Source organism: Leptodactylus fuscus, chromosome 4 (genome assembly GCF_031893055.1).
Source record: "Leptodactylus fuscus isolate aLepFus1 chromosome 4, aLepFus1.hap2, whole genome shotgun sequence".
In the NCBI taxonomy this organism is placed as follows: Eukaryota; Metazoa; Chordata; class Amphibia; order Anura; family Leptodactylidae; genus Leptodactylus; species Leptodactylus fuscus.
In genome coordinates this window covers 3,255,534-3,278,949 of record NC_134268.1, presented here as the reverse complement: position 1 = coordinate 3,278,949, position 23,416 = coordinate 3,255,534, and the positions used below count along the sequence as shown (strand labels likewise).

General features: G+C 44.8%; 1 protein-coding gene across 1 annotated transcript in view; it reads right to left on the bottom strand.

Annotated features, from left to right (window-relative positions):
* The window catches only part of ZC3H3 (zinc finger CCCH-type containing 3), a 167,689-nt gene that overhangs the window by 17,488 nt on the left and 126,785 nt on the right, over positions 1-23,416 (bottom strand). The window contains exons 9-11 of the mRNA XM_075270005.1: positions 14,385-14,516; positions 3,714-3,889; positions 3,493-3,638 (exon numbers count right to left, since the gene is read on the bottom strand). Of these exons, the coding sequence (XP_075126106.1) occupies positions 3,493-3,638; positions 3,714-3,889; positions 14,385-14,516 (454 nt within the window). The remainder of the gene's footprint in view (positions 1-3,492; positions 3,639-3,713; positions 3,890-14,384; positions 14,517-23,416) is intronic.

Genomic DNA, 23,416 nt, shown 5'->3' with positions numbered 1-23,416 from the left:
TACGACTGTGAAATATGGCGATGAAATGACGTCCGTATGGCGGCAGATTTGCGGCCCGCCGCGTTGCTGAGGGTTTAATCCTCGCTCCGGCGCGTGCAGAGCTGTAAAGTGTTTACTGAGACGATCGTTGGAGGCCATAAAATCCTCTTCTTTCTCCCAAACAAGGCTGAGCGGAGCCATTTGCGGGGCCCTGAACGCTCGTCGGGGGAGACGGGAACAGCTGCTGGCGCCGGAGTCTGCCGCCATCGTCAGGAGCAAATTAACTGAAATGGGCGATTCCTAATTAAATTAGCAGGCAAATGAAATGGTCTGCAGTGGTGCGGGCAGCAGAGAGGACGGGCGCACGAGGACCACAGAGGGGGCAAGGCTCCGCCTAATGTGCCAGCAACTAAAGGGTTAACACTAGAGATGAGCGATCAGCCGATCCGAACAGCACGCTCGCATAGAAATGAATGGACGTAGCCGGCGCGCTTAACCCCCCACGTGTCGGCTACGTCCATTCATTTCTATGCGGGCGTGCTGTTCGGATCGGCTGATCCCTACAGTACTCGCTCATCTCTAGTTAACACTATGGTCAGGATATACCCATGATTAGATTGTCAGCTCCTGGGGTCAGGGATGATGGGAGTGATACATTGTGTGTGATATAGAGATTAGATTGTCAGCTCCTGGGGTCAGGGATGATGGGGGTGATACATTGTGTGTGATATAGAGATTAGATTGTCAGCTCCTGGGTCAGGGATGATGGGAGTGATACATTGTGTGTGGTATAGAGATTAGATTGTCAGCTCCTGGGGTCAGGGATGATGGGGGTGATACATTGTGTGTGTGTGATATAGAGATTAGATTGTCAGCTCCTGGGGTCAGGGATGATGGGAGTGATACATTGTGTGTGATATAGAGATTAGAGTGTCAGCTCCTGGGGTCAGGGATGATGGGAGTGATACATTGTGTGTGATATAGAGATTAGATTGTCAGCTCCTGGGGTCAGGGATGATGGGAGTGATACATTGTGTGTGATATAGAGATTAGAGTGTCAGCTCCTGGGGTCAGGGATGATGGGAGTGATACATTGTGTGTGATATAGAGATTAGATTGTCAGCTCCTGGGGTCAGGGATGATGGGGGTGATACATTGTGTGTGATATAGAGATTAGATTGTCAGCTCCTGGGGTCAGGGATGATGGGAGTGATACATTGTGTGTGATATAGAGATTAGATTGTCAGCTCCTGGGGTCAGGGATGATGGGAGTGATACATTGTGTGTGATATAGAGATTAGATTGTCAGCTCCTGGGGTCAGGGATGATGGGAGTGATACATTGTGTGTGATATAGAGATTAGATTGTCAGCTCCTGGGGTCAGGGATGATGGGAGTGATACATTGTGTGTGATATAGAGATTAGATTGTCAGCTCCTGGGCTCAGGGATGATGGGAGTGATACATTGTATGTGATATAGAGATTAGATTGTCAGCTCCTGGGGTCAGGGATGATGGGAGTGATACATTGTGTGATATAGAGATTAGATTGTCAGCTCCTGGGGTCAGGGATGATGGGAGTGATACATTGTATGTGATATAGAGATTAGATTGTCAGCTCCTGGGGTCAGGGATGATGGAGTGATACATTGTGTGTGATATAGAGATTAGATTGTCAGCTCCTGGGGTCAGGGATGATGGGAGTGATACATTGTGTGTGATATAGAGATTAGATTGTCAGTTCCTGGGGTCAGGGATGATGGGAGTGATACATTGTGTGTGATATAGAGATTAGATTGTCAGCTCCTGGGGTCAGTGATGATGGGAGTGATACACTGTGTGTGATATAGAGATTAGAGTGTCAGCTCCTGGGGTCAGGGATGATGGGAGTGATACATTGTGTGTGATATAGAGATTAGATTGTCAGTTCCTGGGGTCAGGGATGATGGGAGTGATACATTGTGTGTGATATAGAGATTAGATTGTCAGCTCCTGGGGTCAGGGATGATGGGAGTGATACATTGTGTGATATAGAGATTAGATTATCAGCTCCTGGGGTCAGGGATGATGGGAGTGATACATTGTGTGTGATATAGAGATTAGATTGTCAGTTCCTGGGGTCAGGGATGATGGGAGTGGTACTTAGGGAGATTAGACTGTCAGCTCCTATGGCCAGTGTAGGAGGACACGCCTTGCCCCTAGGCTGACTTGCTTTGTCTGGGCAGGATTGCCAACGGGTGCGGGCTTAGGGGTGCAGCTCACTAATGTTACACTGAAGCCCCCTCTACCCCAACACCTAATAATATACTCACATCCCCGGATCTGTGTGTTATTATGGGAAACAGTCAGCATGTCTGAGGATGGACACCCCAGTGATAGCCAGGCAGGGCAGTCAGTGTGCACGACATCAATCTCTGTGCAGAGACTGAACAAGCAGGGAATGCTGGGAGATTTCCGCTCTGAAGCTTGTAGGTTTGTGTGAGCGCAGCTCTGCAGTACATAGTTCTGTTCCTAAATGAATGTGAAGCTTTTGGAGACGACGTGTCCAGACTGATCCTGTCAGCCTCATACCTGAGCGCTCGCCCGGGTCATTGAGGCCGGAGCTTTGGGGTTTAGAAGTTTTACTTGTCGTGACAGTAGTTGTAGAGCCCGGCGCGGCCCTGGAGACGCACCTGGCCGCACGTGCAGCTGCAGGATTGGTCACAGCTGTCTCTTCACCGGCAGGTTCCCTCGGAGAGATCCCGCTTCTTCCTGCCCAGGATTTAGGAGTCCCAGCACAAGGCGCTCTGCCAGGTGGATAAGTGGAGCGGGGGGGGAGCGCCGACCTTTCTCCCGGTCTGGGGGTCCCCGCCTCTGATTCTGGGAATACACGGAGCGGCGTTGATGCTCTTGCCCCGTCTTCCAGCTCAATTATTTATAAGGCAGACATATGGCGAACATCGAGCAGAGTCGGGTCTGGGCCGCGCTGCGATCTCCAGAGGTAAAGTGAGGAGAGAAGTCAAACTTAGAGGTGAACTCCACAGAAATCTCAAACTCTGGTCTTATATCTTATTTATGAGGCCACCATGTATGTGGGGAGGGGGCGCCTTGGTCACCTGCATGGAGCGAAGGACAAGGTCTGTGGGTACAGGACAACATGCGCTGCTTAAAGGGCCGGTGCAGAAAATAAAGCCAAATCAAGACGTAATTCAAGATGTCCACGGTGGCGAGCCATGCAGCGGTGTCAGTGGGACGACAGCAGGAACATGCAAGACCCCCCCGAAATACTGAGCAAAGTAATTGCAGGGAGTTCTGTACATAGGGGGGAGGATAGAGGCGAAATACAAGCAAAAATCAGCCAACTTTACAATAATTCTCCATCAGGACCTATGCGTCTCCATGGCAGATCTCACAGTCATACCCCCCTTCTGTCATAGAGCGCCTCAATCCTGAAGCCAGATGTCAGGAGCAGGGCGGGGGTGTTATCGGATAGTATATAGCGCTGCCATTGTCTATAGCGTAGTACACAGGTTACCTGAGCTGTCAGACGACTTGACCCTCTCAGACACGGGGGTCCCCTCACTGGCAGAGGAGCAGTTCAGAGAGATATAAGAGGGGCAGGACTGGAGCCGGCTGCTGCCCGGGAGCTCGTCCTCGTCACTGGGGGGCGCTGGTGATGTCCTGCGATATACATAGGGGGTCAGGAGTCATTACATATAATGGGGAGCAGCCGCACACACTGCATTGATCTCTTACTCTGTCCGGGCCGCTGTGATCCGTCTCTGCTTGGTGCCGGTTGGAGTCCGCTCCGGCTGTGCCGCCCCCTCGAGCCGTCTCTTTCGCTGGCGGTGCTGCAGCTTGCATTTTGTACCTTTGGGGCATTTGCCGTCCCGGGTGAAGTCCGGACACAGCAGGGTGTGCTTCTTCTTACACTGGAGGGAGGAGAACAAGGAAACATGAAGAGACATCACAAAACAGGTAACAGGAGCCACCACAAGGGGGCACAATAGGGGTTGTCAGACTGTGCAGACCTGCTGGGGGTAGTAGTTGTATCACTCTGATGGGTGCGGGCCCGGGGGTGTTGGGTGTTGAAGCCGAATCACATCAGATTGATAACTTTTTAATGAGGAGGTGTCTGGTCTCAGTCAGGGCAGCGCAGGCCAAGCACAGGGGACGCGGCACTGGCAGATATCCTTGTGTACGGGGCACAGCGCGCTCGCCAAATACTCTCATGTGTACAAATAATCCCCGGGCACGGCCTGGCAGGGGGACAATAGAGTGCAAACCCAGGCATGGAACAGAGACAATCTGTGCGGCAGCGCCCCCTACAGGCAGACAGGACATGGAGGGGGACAAGATGGCAGCAATAAGAGTCAGCATTGGAAACTTCTAAACCTTGTGAACGGATTCCTTAAAGACGTTGTCCAGGCTAAGGAAAGATAAAAGCCCCACACTCCCCTGACCCCAATGTCCTCCAGGGCGGTCCGGAGGCTCCGCTGTCTTATTGCTGTTGAATTTCTCACCAGCTGTGACGTCTCAGCTCTCTCCCCAAAACCTCTGATTGACCCGAGAAGACGAGACACGTACTGACATCCTGCATTACACCCCAGAGCTGCGCTCACTATTCTGCTGGTACAGTCACTGCGTACATACATTACATTACTTATCCTGTATTACACCCCAGAGCTGCGCTCACTATTCTACTGGTGCAGTCACTGTGTACATACATTACATTACTTATCCTGTATTATACTCCAGAGCTGCGCTCACTATTCTGCTGGTACAGTCACTGTGTACATACATTACATTACTTATCCTGTATTATACTCCAGAGCTGCGCTCACTATTCTGCTGGTGCAGTCACTGTGTACATACATTACATTACTTATCCTGTATTATACCCCACAGCTGCGCTCACTATTCTGCTGGTACAGTCACTGTGTACATACATTACATTACTTATCCTGTATTATACCCCAGAGCTGCGCTCACTATTCTGCTGGTACAGTCACTGTGTACATACATTACATTACTTATCCTGTATTATACCCCAGAGCTGCGCTCACTATTCTGCTGGTACAGTCACTGCGTACATACATTACATTACTTATCCTGTATTATACTCCAGAGCTGCGCTCACTATTCTGCTGGTACAGTCTCTGTGTACATACATTACATTACTTATCCTGTATTATACTCCAGAGCTGCGCTCACTATTCTGCTGGTGCAGTCACTGTGTACATACATTACATTACTTATCCTGTATTATACCCCAGAGCTGCGCTCACTATTCTGCTGGTACAGTCACTGTGTACATACATTACATTACTTATCCTGTATTATACTCCAGAGCTGCGCTCACTATTCTGCTGGTGCAGTCACTGTGTACATACATTACATTACTTATCCTGTATTATACTCCAGAGCTGCGCTCACTATTCTGCTGGTGCAGTCACTGTGTACATACATTACATTACTTATCATGTATTATACCCCAGAGCTGCGCTCACTATTCTGCTGGTACAGTCACTGTGTACATACATTACATTACTTATCCTGTATTATACTCCAGAGCTGCGCTCACTATTCTGCTGGTGCAGTCACTGTGTACATACATTACATTACTTATCCTGTATTATACTCTAGAGCTGCGCTCACTATTCTGCTGGTACAGTCACTGCGTACATACATTACATTACTTATCCTGTATTATACTCCAGAGCTGCGCTCACTATTCTGCTGGTGCAGTCACTGTGTACATACATTACATTACTTATCCTGTATTATACCCCAGAGCTGCGCTCACTATTCTGCTGGTACAGTCACTGTGTACATACATTACATTACTTATCCTGTATTATACTCCAGAGCTGCGCTCACTATTCTGCTGGTGCAGTCACTGTGTACATACATTACATTACTTATCCTGTATTATACTCCAGAGCTGCGCTCACTATTCTGCTGGTGCAGTCACTGTGTACATACATTACATTACTTATCCTGTATTATACCCCAGAGCTGCGCTCACTATTCTGCTGGTACAGTCACTGTGTACATACATTACATTACTTATCCTGTATTATACTCCAGAGCTGCGCTCACTATTCTGCTGGTACAGTCACTGTGTACATACATTACTTATCCTGTATTATACTCCAGAGCTGCGCTCACTATTGTGCTGGTGCAGTCACTGTGTACATACATTACATTACTTATCCTGTATTATACTCCAGAGCTGCGCTCACTATTCTGCTGGTACAGTCACTGTGTACATACATTACATTACTTATCCTGTATTATACTCCAGAGCTGCGCTCACTATTCTGCTGGTGCAGTCACTGTGTACATACATTACATTACTTATCCTGTATTATACTCCAGAGCTGCGCTCACTATTCTGCTGGTGCAGTCACTGTGTACATACATTACATTACTTATCCTGTATTATACTCCAGAGCTGCGCTCTCTATTCTGCTGGTACAGTCACTGTGTACATACATTACATTACTTATCCTGTATTATACTCCAGAGCTGCGCTCACTATTCTGCTGGTGCAGTCACTGTGTACATACATTACATTACTTATCCTGTATTATACTCCAGAGCTGCGCTCACTATTCTGCTGGTGCAGTCACTGTGTACATACATTACATTACTTATCCTGTATTATACTCCAGAGCTGCGCTCTCTATTCTGCTGGTACAGTCACTGTGTACATACATTACATTACTTATCCTGTATTATACTCCAGAGCTGCGCTCACTATTCTGCTGGTGCAGTCACTGTGTACATACATTACATTACTTATCCTGTATTATACTCCAGAGCTGCGCTCACTATTCTGCTGGTGCAGTCACTGTGTACATACATTACATTACTTATCCTGTATTATACTCCAGAGCTGCGCTCTCTATTCTGCTGGTGCAGTCACTGTGTACATACATTACATTACTTATCCTGTATTATACCCCAGAGCTGCGCTCACTATTCTGCTGGTGCAGTCCCTGAGTACATACATTACATTACTTATCCTGTATTATACTCCAGAGCTGCGCTCTCTATTCTGCTGGTACAGTCACTGTGTACATACATTACATTACTTATCCTGTATTATACTCCAGAGCTGCGCTCACTATTCTGCTGGTACAGTCACTGTGTACATACATTACATTACTTATCCTGTATTATACTCCAGAGCTGCGCTCACTATTCTGCTGGTGCAGTCACTGTGTACATACATTACATTACTTATCCTGTATTATACTCCAGAGCTGCGCTCACTATTCTGCTGGTGCAGTCACTGTGTACATACATTACATTACTTATCCTGTATTATACTCCAGAGCTGCGCTCACTGTTCTGCTGGTGCAGTCACTGTGTACATACATTACATTACTTATCCTGTATTATACTCCAGAGCTGCGCTCACTGTTCTGCTGGTGCAGTCACTGTGTACATACATTACATTACTTATCCTGTATTATACTCCAGAGCTGCGCACACTATACTGCTGGTACAGTCACTGTGTACATACATTACATTACTTATCCTGTATTATACTCCAGAGCTGCGCTCACTATTCTGCTGGTACAGTCACTGTGTACATACATTACATTACTTATCCTGTATTATACTCCAGAGCTGCGCTCACTATTCTGCTGGTGCAGTCACTGTGTACATACATTACATTACTTATCCTGTATTATACTCCAGAGCTGCGCTCACTATTCTGCTGGTGCAGTCACTGTGTACATACATTACATTACTTATCCTGTATTATACTCCAGAGCTGCGCTCACTATTCTGCTGGTACAGTCACTGTGTACATACATTACATTACTTATCCTGTATTATACTCCAGATCTGCGCTCACTATTCTGCTGGTACGGTCACTGTGTACATACATTACATTACTTATCCTGTATTATACTCCAGAGCTGCGCTCACTATTCTGCTGGTGTAGTCACTGTGTACATACATTACATTACTTATCCTGTATTATACTCCAGAGCTGCGCTCACTATTCTGCTGGTGCAGTCACTGTGTACATACATTACATTACTTATCCTGTATTATACTCCAGAGCTGCGCTCACTATTCTGCTGGTACAGTCACTGTGTACATACATTACATTACTTATCCTGTATTATACTCCAGAGCTGCGCTCACTATTCTGCTGGTGCAGTCACTGTGTACATACATTACATTACTTATCCTGTATTATACCCCACAGCTGCGCTCACTATTCTGCTGGTACAGTCACTGTGTACATACATTACATTACTTATCCTGTATTATACCCCAGAGCTGCGCTCACTATTCTGCTGGTACAGTCACTGTGTACATACATTACATTACTTATCCTGTATTATACCCCAGAGCTGCGCTCACTATTCTGCTGGTACAGTCACTGCGTACATACATTACATTACTTATCCTGTATTATACTCCAGAGCTGCGCTCACTATTCTGCTGGTACAGTCTCTGTGTACATACATTACATTACTTATCCTGTATTATACTCCAGAGCTGCGCTCACTATTCTGCTGGTGCAGTCACTGTGTACATACATTACATTACTTATCCTGTATTATACCCCAGAGCTGCGCTCACTATTCTGCTGGTACAGTCACTGTGTACATACATTACATTACTTATCCTGTATTATACTCCAGAGCTGCGCTCACTATTCTGCTGGTGCAGTCACTGTGTACATACATTACATTACTTATCCTGTATTATACTCTAGAGCTGCGCTCACTATTCTGCTGGTACAGTCACTGCGTACATACATTACATTACTTATCCTGTATTATACTCCAGAGCTGCGCTCACTATTCTGCTGGTGCAGTCACTGTGTACATACATTACATTACTTATCCTGTATTATACCCCAGAGCTGCGCTCACTATTCTGCTGGTACAGTCACTGTGTACATACATTACATTACTTATCCTGTATTATACTCCAGAGCTGCGCTCACTATTCTGCTGGTGCAGTCACTGTGTACATACATTACATTACTTATCCTGTATTATACTCCAGAGCTGCGCTCACTATTCTGCTGGTGCAGTCACTGTGTACATACATTACATTACTTATCCTGTATTATACCCCAGAGCTGCGCTCACTATTCTGCTGGTACAGTCACTGTGTACATACATTACATTACTTATCCTGTATTATACTCCAGAGCTGCGCTCACTATTCTGCTGGTACAGTCACTGTGTACATACATTACTTATCCTGTATTATACTCCAGAGCTGCGCTCACTATTGTGCTGGTGCAGTCACTGTGTACATACATTACATTACTTATCCTGTATTATACTCCAGAGCTGCGCTCACTATTCTGCTGGTACAGTCACTGTGTACATACATTACATTACTTATCCTGTATTATACTCCAGAGCTGCGCTCACTATTCTGCTGGTGCAGTCACTGTGTACATACATTACATTACTTATCCTGTATTATACTCCAGAGCTGCGCTCACTATTCTGCTGGTGCAGTCACTGTGTACATACATTACATTACTTATCCTGTATTATACTCCAGAGCTGCGCTCTCTATTCTGCTGGTACAGTCACTGTGTACATACATTACATTACTTATCCTGTATTATACTCCAGAGCTGCGCTCACTATTCTGCTGGTGCAGTCACTGTGTACATACATTACATTACTTATCCTGTATTATACTCCAGAGCTGCGCTCTCTATTCTGCTGGTACAGTCACTGTGTACATACATTACATTACTTATCCTGTATTATACTCCAGAGCTGCGCTCACTATTCTGCTGGTACAGTCACTGTGTACATACATTACATTACTTATCCTGTATTATACTCCAGAGCTGCGCTCACTATTCTGCTGGTGCAGTCACTGTGTACATACATTACATTACTTATCCTGTATTATACTCCAGAGCTGCGCTCACTATTCTGCTGGTGCAGTCACTGTGTACATACATTACATTACTTATCCTGTATTATACTCCAGAGCTGCGCTCACTGTTCTGCTGGTGCAGTCACTGTGTACATACATTACATTACTTATCCTGTATTATACTCCAGAGCTGCGCTCACTGTTCTGCTGGTGCAGTCACTGTGTACATACATTACATTACTTATCCTGTATTATACTCCAGAGCTGCGCACACTATACTGCTGGTACAGTCACTGTGTACATACATTACATTACTTATCCTGTATTATACTCCAGAGCTGCGCTCACTATTCTGCTGGTACAGTCACTGTGTACATACATTACATTACTTATCCTGTATTATACTCCAGAGCTGCGCTCACTATTCTGCTGGTGCAGTCACTGTGTACATACATTACATTACTTATCCTGTATTATACTCCAGAGCTGCGCTCACTATTCTGCTGGTACAGTCACTGTGTACATACATTACATTACTTATCCTGTATTATACTCCAGAGCTGCACTCACTATTCTGCTGGTACAGTCACTGTGTACATACATTACATTACTTATCCTGTATTATACTCCAGAGCTGCGCTCACTATTCTGCTGGTGCAGTCAATGTGTACATACATTACATTACTTATCCTGTATTATACTCCTGAGCTGCGCTCACTATTCTGCTGGTACAGTCACTGTGTACATACATTACATTACTTATCCTGTATTATACTCCAGATCTGCGCTCACTATTCTGCTGGTACGGTCACTGTGTACATACATTACATTACTTATCCTGTATTATACTCCAGAGCTGCGCTCACTATTCTGCTGGTGCAGTCACTGTGTACATACATTACATTACTTATCCTGTATTATACTCCAGAGCTGCGCTCACTATTCTGCTGGTGCAGTCACTGTGTACATACATTACATTACTTATCCTGTATTATACTCCAGAGCTGCGCTCACTATTCTGCTGGTACAGTCACTGTGTACATACATTACATTACTTATCCTGTATTATACTCCAGAGCTGCGCTCACTATTCTGCTGGTGCAGTCACTGTGTACATACATTACATTACTTATCCTGTATTATACTCCAGAGCTGCGCTCACTATTCTGCTGGTACAGTCACTGTGTACATACATTACATTACTTATCCTGTATTATACTCCAGAGCTGCGCTCACTATTCTGCTGGTACAGTCACTGTGTACATACATTACATTACTTATCCTGTATTATACTCCAGAGCTGCGCTCACTATTCTGCTGGTACAGTCACTATGTACATACATTACATTACTTATCCTGTATTATACTCCAGAGCTGCGCTCACTATTCTGCTGGTAGTCACTGTGTACATACATTACTGTGCTGGTCAGTGACAGGGGTGTAGCTGGCAGCGCCCCCAGGCAGTGAGGGGTTGATGCAGCAGCTGAGTGCAGGGTGCCCCGGACAGCTGGCCCCTTGGGTACGGTTGCTGCTTATTTCCTGCCAAAGAGGTTCTGGGCAGGGAAGGGGTTAATGCTCGCTACCCTGTGGGGGGAGGGGCGGTGTGTGGCACAGCTGGCACCTACAGGGCTGTGGGGTTTGGGGTAGTATCCTGCCCCCTGCTGCCAGGGACATGTCACATAAGGTGAAGGCGGGCGGGGCGCACTCACTTGTCGGGGCCTCATTCCTCAGGGTCACCCGATGCCTCCCACCTGTCGGGGGCAACTAATTATACACACTGCGGGACGCCCGCCAATCGCCAGGTTGGGCTGTAAAAACAGAGCAGGCCCCGGGCCCCGCCATTAACCCCTCACCTGCTGAGCGCCTGACACCAGAGAGCAACAGCAGCAACATTAACCCTCTCACTGCTGAACAAAGAGAGAACATTAACCCTGATGCGGGGACGCCATTAACCCTCTCCTGCCCAGACCTTTCCCATGACGTAAGCTGTGGGCTGACCCCGCTGATGGTGGCCGGACCCCCCCCATCCCCCCCGCAGCGGGGAGCAGCTGAGCAGCAGCCGCAGGACGCTCGCCCATCATTCATTACTGACTGGTAACCAGGGCGGATTGGGTTTCGCTCTCTATTAGTCGGCGCTCGCTCTGACATTTGTCACTTAGCTCACAATCCTTCGCTACACAAATGATTTATCCCTACAAATCCTAACAATGTCCTGGGGGGATCCGGTGACTGCCCCGGGGCCAGGGGAGGGGGCGACAACTGCATTTTTGGGGTCACCTGAACCTATTCTGGGTCATTAAAGGGTCAGCTCTGTATTGACAATGATTGGGGTGATTGTCCTGGGGATCGGGGCACGGCGCCCTACAACCGATGTCGCGACCCCCTCCCCGATCTCACACGGATCGCCCCCCGCCCCTAATGAACATTACCCAGCGCGGTGCCCGGGGGGTAAAGCCTTGATAAATTATTCACACCCCCGGGGGGCGCACATCTCTAACAAGCCAGGTTAACATTTTCCCCGGATTCTCGCGGATATCGCCGTCTCCGGGGTCCATTTCAGGAGCGACGCGAAGATCTACAGCCTACGAGAAAAAAAAAACGCAACAAACAAACAAGCGTGGCGGAGCGCCGCACTCAGCACTTTCCTCTATTATTTGGGAGAGGAGGTTAACCCCTTGCGGGCGGGCCGGCCTTGGGTAGCGGCGGTGGCATCCGTCCTAGTCAGCAGTCTCATCGCACACAATTACGGCGCTCTATCCATCATCCTGACCGCAATGCTTTTCTGACACTCCGAAAAGAGACGCGCTAAGCAGTTTCGCTAATAGCAGAAATATTCTAAATATCGCTTTTATATTTTCATTTAAATTGGAATATTTTAGAAGTAATTGCGTGTGCTGAGAGCGTCCGACACCGCGGCGAGGGGGGAGGGGTCAGACCGCCATTGTGTCACCCCCTCCCCCCTGACCGTAGACTAGAAGTGACCCCGGCTCACACACGTACCTGAGGACTACAACCCCCAGCGGAGCATAGCCCCACCCATATCATCCAGGTGTTACTAGTCATATGTCTGGGAAAGCTGGGTGACAACCAATATGGCCGCCCTAATACACCACCCAGCTTTCCTGGATTGTTGGCGCCTTGTAACATGGCAGTGAATTTCCGCTCCTCCATCTCCTTACATTACGCCCTGTTCACATTGTGCACTTCACTTCTCTGATCATTGGCTGTCACACAGAGCGCAGCTCGACAGCGCCTCCTACTGGCAAGACGTGGGGTCAAATAGACGGGCTCACTGCCCCACCCCCGGGAGACGTCCTCAAGCAGCCCATCCCGCTCCTCCGTTCTTTTGGTATTGCACCTATGTAAGTGTCACAGTGTCAGTTGTCACTGCATTACTGGCATTCTATTCATGAAAAACACATACAATAATATCACTGATGGGGTTGGGGTGGGAGACACAGATTGGGGGGGGGGGGGGCAGTGCAAACTACAGCAGGTGGAGAGAAGGTGCAGATCCAAGGGGGAAAGGCGCTGCAGATTGGAGGAGGGGGGGGAATCTACAGATTGGGGGTGACTATATGATGTAGATCGGGGGGATAGAAGGTGCAATGAGCTGCAGCGTGACTCCACAGTGCAGCAAAGCAATAACGTAGACGCTGCGCAGGACGGCGGCGTCCGCAGAGACCGCTTATATAAATTTACAATTTGCCACTAAAGCATTTCCGGACACGGCGAGCGCGCATAATCCCCGGCTTTGATTTTTACGATCTCCGTCTCTTAATCCTCGCTCGCAGGCGCGCGGCTGACAGCTCCTGATGGATTGCTCCGGCCCCAATAATCTCGCAGAGAGGCCTGGACGCAACGCGGGCGACTGCCAGCACATAAAACAGAGATTACTCAATGTGGGCGAGCAGAGAGTTCAGGAGGTGCCACCGCCAGGGCCCAACATTGGGCTGAGCTACGGAATCCATTCATCTGCGGCTGGGAAAGCTGGGTGGGAATGATCCGATAGCTGCCACCAGGCTTTCCTAGAGTCCAGATAGGTACATTTACTTACATAGAACCATAACTCTGCCCCAGGTAATACGGCCCATGGGAGCAGAGACGGAGGCCATACTGGCTGACACCCAACTTTCCCAGAAACAGATGGAAAGTCTAACAGCTGGTCTGAAGATTCCAGGGTCTCCATGTGTAATGCAGATCTAGTGACCGAATACTTCTCACAGCTGAGGGTCTGCTCCTCTGTGCGAGGACACGGCGAGTCCGGGCAACTGGAACAAACCCTCAGCTGTGACGAGTGTTAGGTCAGCCTCATGTACAGGGACAGCCTAACAATCTGCAGCGCCAGGTCCAGCAGAAAGTGTCAGGACGTTATTCACACCAGACCTGCCCGCAGCCCCCCGTGACTCTACCACTGATAATAGGTGAGCTCGGGCCCTGTTCACACTCAGCCTGTCCTGATCTCACAGGTATCATCAGTGCACAGATGTATCCTGACTGAGAGCAATGTGTGAACACAGCCCTACTCCGCTGCCTCACCTTGGCTCCCATGGGGCAGTAGCCTTTCAGGAACTCCGGGCAGATCTCAGCTTTCCTGGAGACGTAGACGTGGCTGTACGGGCAATCATTGTTGTGGCAGATTCCCTTCAGGAAGTACGAGCACACCGGCATCTGCGGAGAGAAGAGAAGACGTGAGGAAGAGGAAGGAGGAGGAGGGAGAAGAGGAAAGGAGAAGAGGAAGGGAGAAGAGGAAGGGAGAAGAGGAAGGGAGAAGAGGAAGGGAGAAGAGGAAGGGAGAAGAGGAAGGGAGAAGAGGAAGGGAAAAGAGGAAGGACGAGGGAGGAGAAGAGGAAGGAGAAGAGGAAGGAGGAGAGGAAGGAGGAGAGGAAGGAGGAGAGGAAGGAGGAGAGGAAGGAGGAGAGGAAGGAGGAGAGGAAGGAGGAGAGGAAGGAGGAGAGGAAGGAGGAGAGGAAGGAGGAGAGGAAGGAGGAGAGGAAGGAGGAGAGGAAGGAGGAGAGGAAGGAGGAGAGGAAGGAGGAGAGGAAGGAGGAGAGGAAGGAGAAGAGGAAGGAGAAGAGGAAGGAGAAGAGGAAGGAGAAGAGGAAGGAGAAGAGGAAGGAGGAGAGGAAGGAGGAGAGGAAGGAGGAGAGGAAGGAGAAGGAGGAAGGAGAAGAAGGAAGGAGAAGAGGAAGGAGAAGGAGGAGGGAGAAGAGGAAGGAGGAGGAGGAAGGAGGAGAGGAAGGAGGAGAGGAAGGAGGGGAGGAAGGAGAAAGAGGAAGGAGAAGAGGAAGGAGGAGGAAAAGAGGAAGGAGAAGAAGAAGCAGAGAAAGAGCTCAGGAGCTGACCATAGACTGAATATATACAGTCACCACTAGAGGGAGCTCAGGAGCTGACCACAAACTGATTATATACACCACCACTAGAGGGAGCTCAGGAGCTGACTGCAGACTGATTATATACAGTCACCACTAGAGGGAGCTCAGGAGCTGACCATAGACTGATTATATACAGTCACCACTAGAGGAGCTCAGGAGCTGACCGTAGACTGATTATATACAGTCACCACTAGAGGAGCTCAGGAGCTGACCGTAGACTGATTATATACAGTCACCACTAGAGGGAGCTCAGGAGCTGACCACAGACTGATTATATACAGTCACCACTAGGGGAGCTCAGGAGCTGACCGTAGACTGAATATATACAGTCACCACTAGAGGGAGCTCAGGAGCTGACCATAGACTGATTATATACAGTCACCACTAGAGAAGCTCAGGAGCTGACCACAGACTGATTATATACAGTCACCACTAGAGGGAGCTCAGGAGCTGACCACAGACTGATTATATACAGTCACCACTAGAGGGAGCTCAGGAACTGACTGCAGACTGATTATATACAGTCACCACTAGAGGGAGCTCAGGAGCTGACCATAGACTGATTATATACAGTCACCACTAGAGGGAGCTCAGGAGCTGACTACAGACTGATTATATACAGTCACCACTAGAGGAGCTCAGGAGCTGACCACAGACTGATTATATACAGTCACCACTAGAGGAGCTCAGGAGCTGACCACAGACTGATTATATACAGTCACCACTAAAGGGAGCTCAGGAGCTGACCATAGACTGATTATATACAGTCACCACTAGAGGGAGCTCAGGAGCTGACCACAGACTGATTATATACAGTCACCACTAGGGGAGCTCAGGAGCCGACCGCAGACTGATTATATACAGTCACCACTAGGGGAGCTCAGTGCTACATACTATGTCTGTATGCAGTCAGCTCTTGAGCTCCCCCTAGTTGTGGCTGCAGTGAGAATTGTATCAGTAAAATGGATCTATGACCTTTAAGGTATGTTCACATGGTGGAATTTGCCTTCTGCGTGTGAATATTCCACTCCGGATTAGACCAGTATGGATGGGCCTATTCGGGAGGGAGCCTCATGCCGTGGGAAGAAGGTCACGTCGCTTCCTTTTTTTCGCTACTGGCAAGTGGAAAGAAGCGAGCGGCTTCCGGGTCAAAATCCGCTGCCAAAAAACTCAGTGTGAACGAGCCCTTATGAAGATACGATAAACGGTATAAATGCTAAACCACTGCCCAGCAGAGGGCACAGTCTGGGCCGGGGTCTAGTAAGGGTAGGTGGGCTTGCAGTGCCCCCACCTGTACTATCCAGGATTCATGAGGTCGCCTCTGCCCGCCGCTCCTCAGGTCTTATGCAATATTCAGACCCTGCAGAAATGAGGGCTGTAAAGGCGTCTCCTGAATATTGCAGAGATAATAGGAGCCCTGGCCGAGCCTCTCCGGGGGTGACGGCGCCATCAGGCACCAGGTAATGCTCCCATAAAGCCGGGTGATGGGCTTAGCAAGGAGACATCACTCTGCAGGGCAGTAAAGCTGACAGCGCCGTGACCTTGGGCAGGACATCGCGGACAGGGACCGCGCACAACCTCCAGGTTATAGAGGAATCCTATACAGTGCGGGGGATGGGTGAGGTGGTCGGTACCTCGCGCCTCATGTACCCGTGTGGGGGGGGAATCCAGTTGTTGCTGGGTGAGTTTTGTATATCACCCAGCTTTCCCAGGAGCAGAATAACTACATAATAGATGTAAAGGACAGTTAGTAACTAGTATTACTGCACACATGGGGTGGATTGTGGGGAGTCTAATGGAAAGCCAAGTTGGTCGGCACCCAGCTTTCCTAGGAGCAGGACAACTATGTTACTGACTCAGATCTGTTAGCAACTATTATTACTGAATAGAGAAGAATAACAATGTGACAGACACGTAGACCTGAAAACAAGTAATAAGCAGGACCCCCAAATACCCCGAGACCCCCAAATACCCCGAGACCCCCAAATACCCCGAGACCCCCAAATACCCCGAGACCCCCAAATACCCCAAGACCCCCAAATACCCCGAGACCCCCAAATACCCCGAGACCCCCAAATACCCCGAGACCCCCAAATACCCCGAGACCCCCAAATACCCCGAGACCCCCAAATACCCCGAGACCCCCAAATACCCCGAGACCCCCAAATATCCCGAGACCCCCAAATACCCCGAGACCCCCATCACTGTGCACCCGGCAGTCTCTGCAGTCTCCTCTCCTCTCGCTTATTCTGCATTTCTTTGCCCAATTCTCAGACTTTCTGGATAACCGGAATAAAGGAATTGGTCCACAAAGAAGACGAGGAGATCCTATAGCAAGGTTCTGGAGATCTCTGTATATAGGTCTATAGAGATATGTGTATACAGGTATATGTATCTATAGAGACCTCTGTATACAGGTATATGTATCTATAGAGATGTGTATATAGGTCTATGTGTCTATAGAGACCTCTGTATACAGGTATATGTATCTATAGAGACCTCTGTATACAGGTATATGTATCTATAGAGGTCTCTGTATACAGGTATATGTATCTATAGAGGTCTCTGTATACAGGTATATGTATCTATAGAGACCTCTGTATATAGGTATATGTATCTATAGAGGTCTCTGTATACAGGTATATGTATCTATAGAGGTCTATGTATATAGGTATATGTATCTATAGAGGTCTCTGTATACAGGTATATGTATCTATAGAGACCTCTGTATACAGGTATATGTATCTATAGAGACCTCTGTATACAGGTATATGTATCTATAGAGGTCTCTGTATACAGGTATATGTATCTATAGAGACCTCTGTATACAGGTATATGTATCTATAGAGGTCTCTGTATACAGGTATATGTATCTATAGAGACCTCTGTATACAGGTATATGTATCTATAGAGACCTCTGTATACAGGTATATGTATCTATAGAGGTCTATGTATATAGGTATATGTATCTATAGAGACCTCTGTATACAGGTATATGTATCTATAGAGGTCTCTGTATACAGGTATATGTATCTATAGAGACCTCTGTATACAGGTATATGTATCTATAGAGGTCTCTGTATACAGGTATATGTATCTATAGAGGTCTCTGCATACAGGTATATGTATCTATAGAGACCTCTGTATATAGGTATATGTATCTATAGAGACCTCTGTATATAGGTATATGTATCTATAGAGGTCTCTGCATACAGGTATATGTATCTATAGAGACCTCTGTATACAGGTATATGTATCTATAGAGACCTCTGTATATAGGTATATGTATCTATAGAGACCTCTGTATATAGGTATATGTATCTATAGAGACCTCTGTATACAGGTATATGTATCTATAGAGGTCTCTGCATACAGGTATATGTATCTATAGAGACCTCTGCATACAGGTATATGTATCTATAGAGACCTCTGTATATAGGTATATGTATCTATAGAGGTCTCTGTATACAGGTATATGTATCTATAGAGGTCTCTGTATACAGGTATATGTATCTATAGAGGTCTCTGTATACAGGTATATGTATCTATAGAGACCTCTGTATACAGGTATATGTATCTATAGAGGTCTCTGTATACAGGTATATGTATCTATAGAGACCTCTGTATACAGGTATATGTATCTATAGAGACCTCTGTATACAGGTATATGTATCTATAGAGACCTCTGTATACAGGTATATGTATCTATAGAGGTCTATGTATATAGGTATATGTATCTATAGAGGTCTCTGTATACAGGTATATATCTATAGAGACCTCTGTATACAGGTATATGTATCTATAGAGGTCTCTGTATACAGGTATATGTATCTATAGAGGTCTCTGTATACAGGTATATGTATCTATAGAGGTCTATGTATATAGGTATATGTATCTATAGAGACCTCTGTATACAGGTATATGTATCTATAGAGGTCTCTGTATACAGGTATATGTATCTATAGAGGTCTCTGTATACAGGTATATGTATCTATAGAGACCTCTGTATACAGGTATATGTATCTATAGAGGTCTATGTATATAGGTATATGTATCTATAGAGACCTCTGTATATAGGTATATGTATCTATAGAGGTCTCTGTATACAGGTATATGTATCTATAGAGACCTCTGTATACAGGTATATGTATCTATAGAGGTCTCTGTATACAGGTATATGTATCTATAGAGGTCTATGTATATACGTATATGTATCTATAGAGACCTCTGTATACAGGTATATGTATCTATAGAGGTCTCTGTATACAGGTATATGTATCTATAGAGGTCTATGTATATAGGTATATGTATCTATAGAGGTCTCTGTATACAGGTATATGTATCTATAGAGGTCTCTGTATACAGGTATATGTATCTATAGAGACCTCTGTATACAGGTATATGTATCTATAGAGACCTCTGTATACAGGTATATGTATCTATAGAGGTCTATGTATATAGGTATATGTATCTATAGAGGTCTCTGTATACAGGTATATGTATCTATAGAGACCTCTGTATACAGGTATATGTATCTATAGAGACCTCTGTATACAGGTATATGTATCTATAGAGACCTCTGTATACAGGTATATGTATCTATAGAGGTCTCTGTATATAGGTATATGTATCTATAGAGACCTCTGTATACAGGTATATGTATCTATAGAGACCTCTGTATATAGGTATATGTATCTATAGAGACCTCTGTATATAGGTATATGTATCTATAGAGACCTCTGTATACAGGTATATGTATCTATAGAGACCTCTGTATACAGGTATATGTATCTATAGAGGTCTCTGTATATAGGTATATGTATCTATAGAGACCTCTGTATACAGGTATATGTATCTATAGAGGTCTCTGTATACAGGTATATGTATCTATAGAGGTCTCTGTATACAGGTATATGTATCTATAGAGACCTCTGTATACAGGTATATGTATCTATAGAGACCTCTGTATACAGGTATATGTATCTATAGAGACCTCTGTATACAGGTATATGTATCTATAGAGGTCTATGTATACAGGTATATGTATCTATAGAGGTCTCTGTATACAGGTATATGTATCTATAGAGACCTCTGTATACTAGGTATATGTATCTATAGAGGTCTATGTATACAGGTATATGTATCTATAGAGGTCTCTGTATACAGGTATATGTATCTATAGAGACCTCTGTATACAGGTATATGTATCTATAGAGACCTCTGTATACAGGTATATGTATCTATAGAGGTCTATGTATATAGGTATATGTATCTATAGAGACCTCTGTATATAGGTATATGTATCTATAGAGGTCTCTGTATACAGGTATATGTATCTATAGAGACCTCTGTATACAGGTATATGTATCTATAGAGGTCTCTGTATACAGGTATATGTATCTATAGAGGTCTCTGTATACAGGTATATGTATCTATAGAGACCTCTGTATACAGGTATATGTATCTATAGAGGTCTCTGTATACAGGTATATGTATCTATAGAGACCTCTGTATACAGGTATATGTATCTATAGAGGTCTCTGTATACAGGTATATGTATCTATAGAGGTCTCTGCATACAGGTATATGTATCTATAGAGACCTCTGTATATAGGTATATGTATCTATAGAGACCTCTGTATATAGGTATATGTATCTATAGAGGTCTCTGCATACAGGTATATGTATCTATAGAGACCTCTGCATACAGGTATATGTATCTATAGAGACCTCTGTATATAGGTATATGTATCTATAGAGACCTCTGTATACAGGTATATGTATCTATAGAGACCTCTGTATACAGGTATATGTATCTATAGAGACCTCTGCATACAGGTATATGTATCTATAGAGACCTCTGTATATAGGTATATGTATCTATAGAGGTCTCTGTATACAGGTATATGTATCTATAGAGGTCTCTGTATACAGGTATATGTATCTATAGAGGTCTCTGTATATACGTATATGTATCTATAGAGACCTCTGTATACAGGTATATGTATCTATAGAGGTCTCTGTATACAGGTATATGTATCTATAGAGGTCTCTGTATACAGGTATATGTATCTATAGAGACCTCTGTATACAGGTATATGTATCTATAGAGGTCTATGTATACAGGTATATGTATCTATAGAGACCTCTGTATATAGGTATATGTATCTATAGAGACCTCTGTATACAGGTATATGTATCTATAGAGACCTCTGTATATAGGTATATGCATCTATAGAGGTCTCTGTATATAGGTATATGTATCTATAGAGACCTCTGTATACAGGTATATGTATCTATAGAGACCTCTGTATATAGGTATATGTATCTATAGAGACCTCTGTATACAGGTATATGTATCTATAGAGACCTCTGTATATAGGTATATGTATCTATAGAGACCTCTGTATACAGGTATATGTATCTATAGAGGTCTCTGTATACAGGTATATGTATCTATAGAGACCTCTGTATACAGGTATATGTATCTATAGAGGTCTATGTATACAGGTATATGTATCTATAGAGGTCTCTGTATACAGGTATATGTATCTATAGAGACCTCTGTATACAGGTATATGTATCTATAGAGGTCTATGTATATAGGTATATGTATCTATAGAGACCTCTGTATATAGGTATATGTATCTATAGAGGTCTCTGTATACAGGTATATGTATCTATAGAGACCTCTGTATACAGGTATATGTATCTATAGAGACCTCTGTATACAGGTATATGTATCTATAGAGGTCTATGTATACAGGTATATGTATCTATAGAGGTCTCTGTATACAGGTATATGTATCTATAGAGACCTCTGTATACAGGTATATGTATCTATAGAGGTCTCTGTATACAGGTATATGTATCTATAGAGACCTCTGTATACAGGTATATGTATCTATAGAGGTCTCTGTATACAGGTATATGTATCTATAGAGGTCTCTGTATACAGGTATATGTATCTATAGAGACCTCTGTATACAGGTATATGTATCTATAGAGGTCTCTGTATACAGGTATATGTATCTATAGAGGTCTCTGTATACAGGTATATGTATCTATAGAGGTCTATGTATACAGGTATATGTATCTATAGAGGTCTCTGTATACAGGTATATGTATCTATAGAGACCTCTGTATATAGGTATATGTATCTATAGAGGTCTATGTATATAGGTATATGTATCTATAGAGACCTCTGTATACAGGTATATGTATCTATAGAGACCTCTGTATACAGGTATATGTATCTATAGAGACCTCTGTATACAGGTATATGTATCTATAGAGACCTCTGTATACAGGTATATGTATCTATAGAGACCTCTGTATACAGGTATATGTATCTATAGAGGTCTCTGTATACAGGTATATGTATCTATAGAGGTCTCTGTATACAGGTATATGTATCTATAGAGGTCTCTGTATACAGGTATATGTATCTATAGAGACCTCTGTATATAGGTATATGTATCTATAGAGACCTCTGTATATAGGTATATGTATCTATAGAGGTCTCTGTATACAGGTATATGTATCTATAGAGACCTCTGTATACAGGTATATGTATCTATAGAGGTCTCTGCATACAGGTATATGTATCTATAGAGGTCTCTGTATACAGGTATATGTATCTATAGAGACCTCTGTATACAGGTATATGTATCTATAGAGACCTCTGTATACAGGTATATGTATCTATAGAGACCTCTGTATATAGGTATATGTATCTATAGAGACCTCTGTATATAGGTATATGTATCTATAGAGACCTCTGTATACAGGTATATGTATCTATAGAGGTCTCTGCATACAGGTATATGTATCTATAGAGACCTCTGTATACAGGTATATGTATCTATAGAGACCTCTGTATATAGGTATATGTATCTATAGAGACCTCTGTATAAAGGTATATGTATCTATAGAGACCTCTATATACAGGTATATGTATCTATAGAGGTCTCTGCATACAGGTATATGTATCTATAGAGACCTCTGTATACAGGTATATGTATCTATAGAGACCTCTGTATACAGGTATATGTATCTATAGAGACCTCTGTATACAGGTATATGTATCTATAGAGGTCTCTGTATACAGGTATATGTATCTATAGAGGTCTCTGTATATAGGTATATGTATCTATAGAGACCTCTGTATACAGGTATATGTATCTATAGAGACCT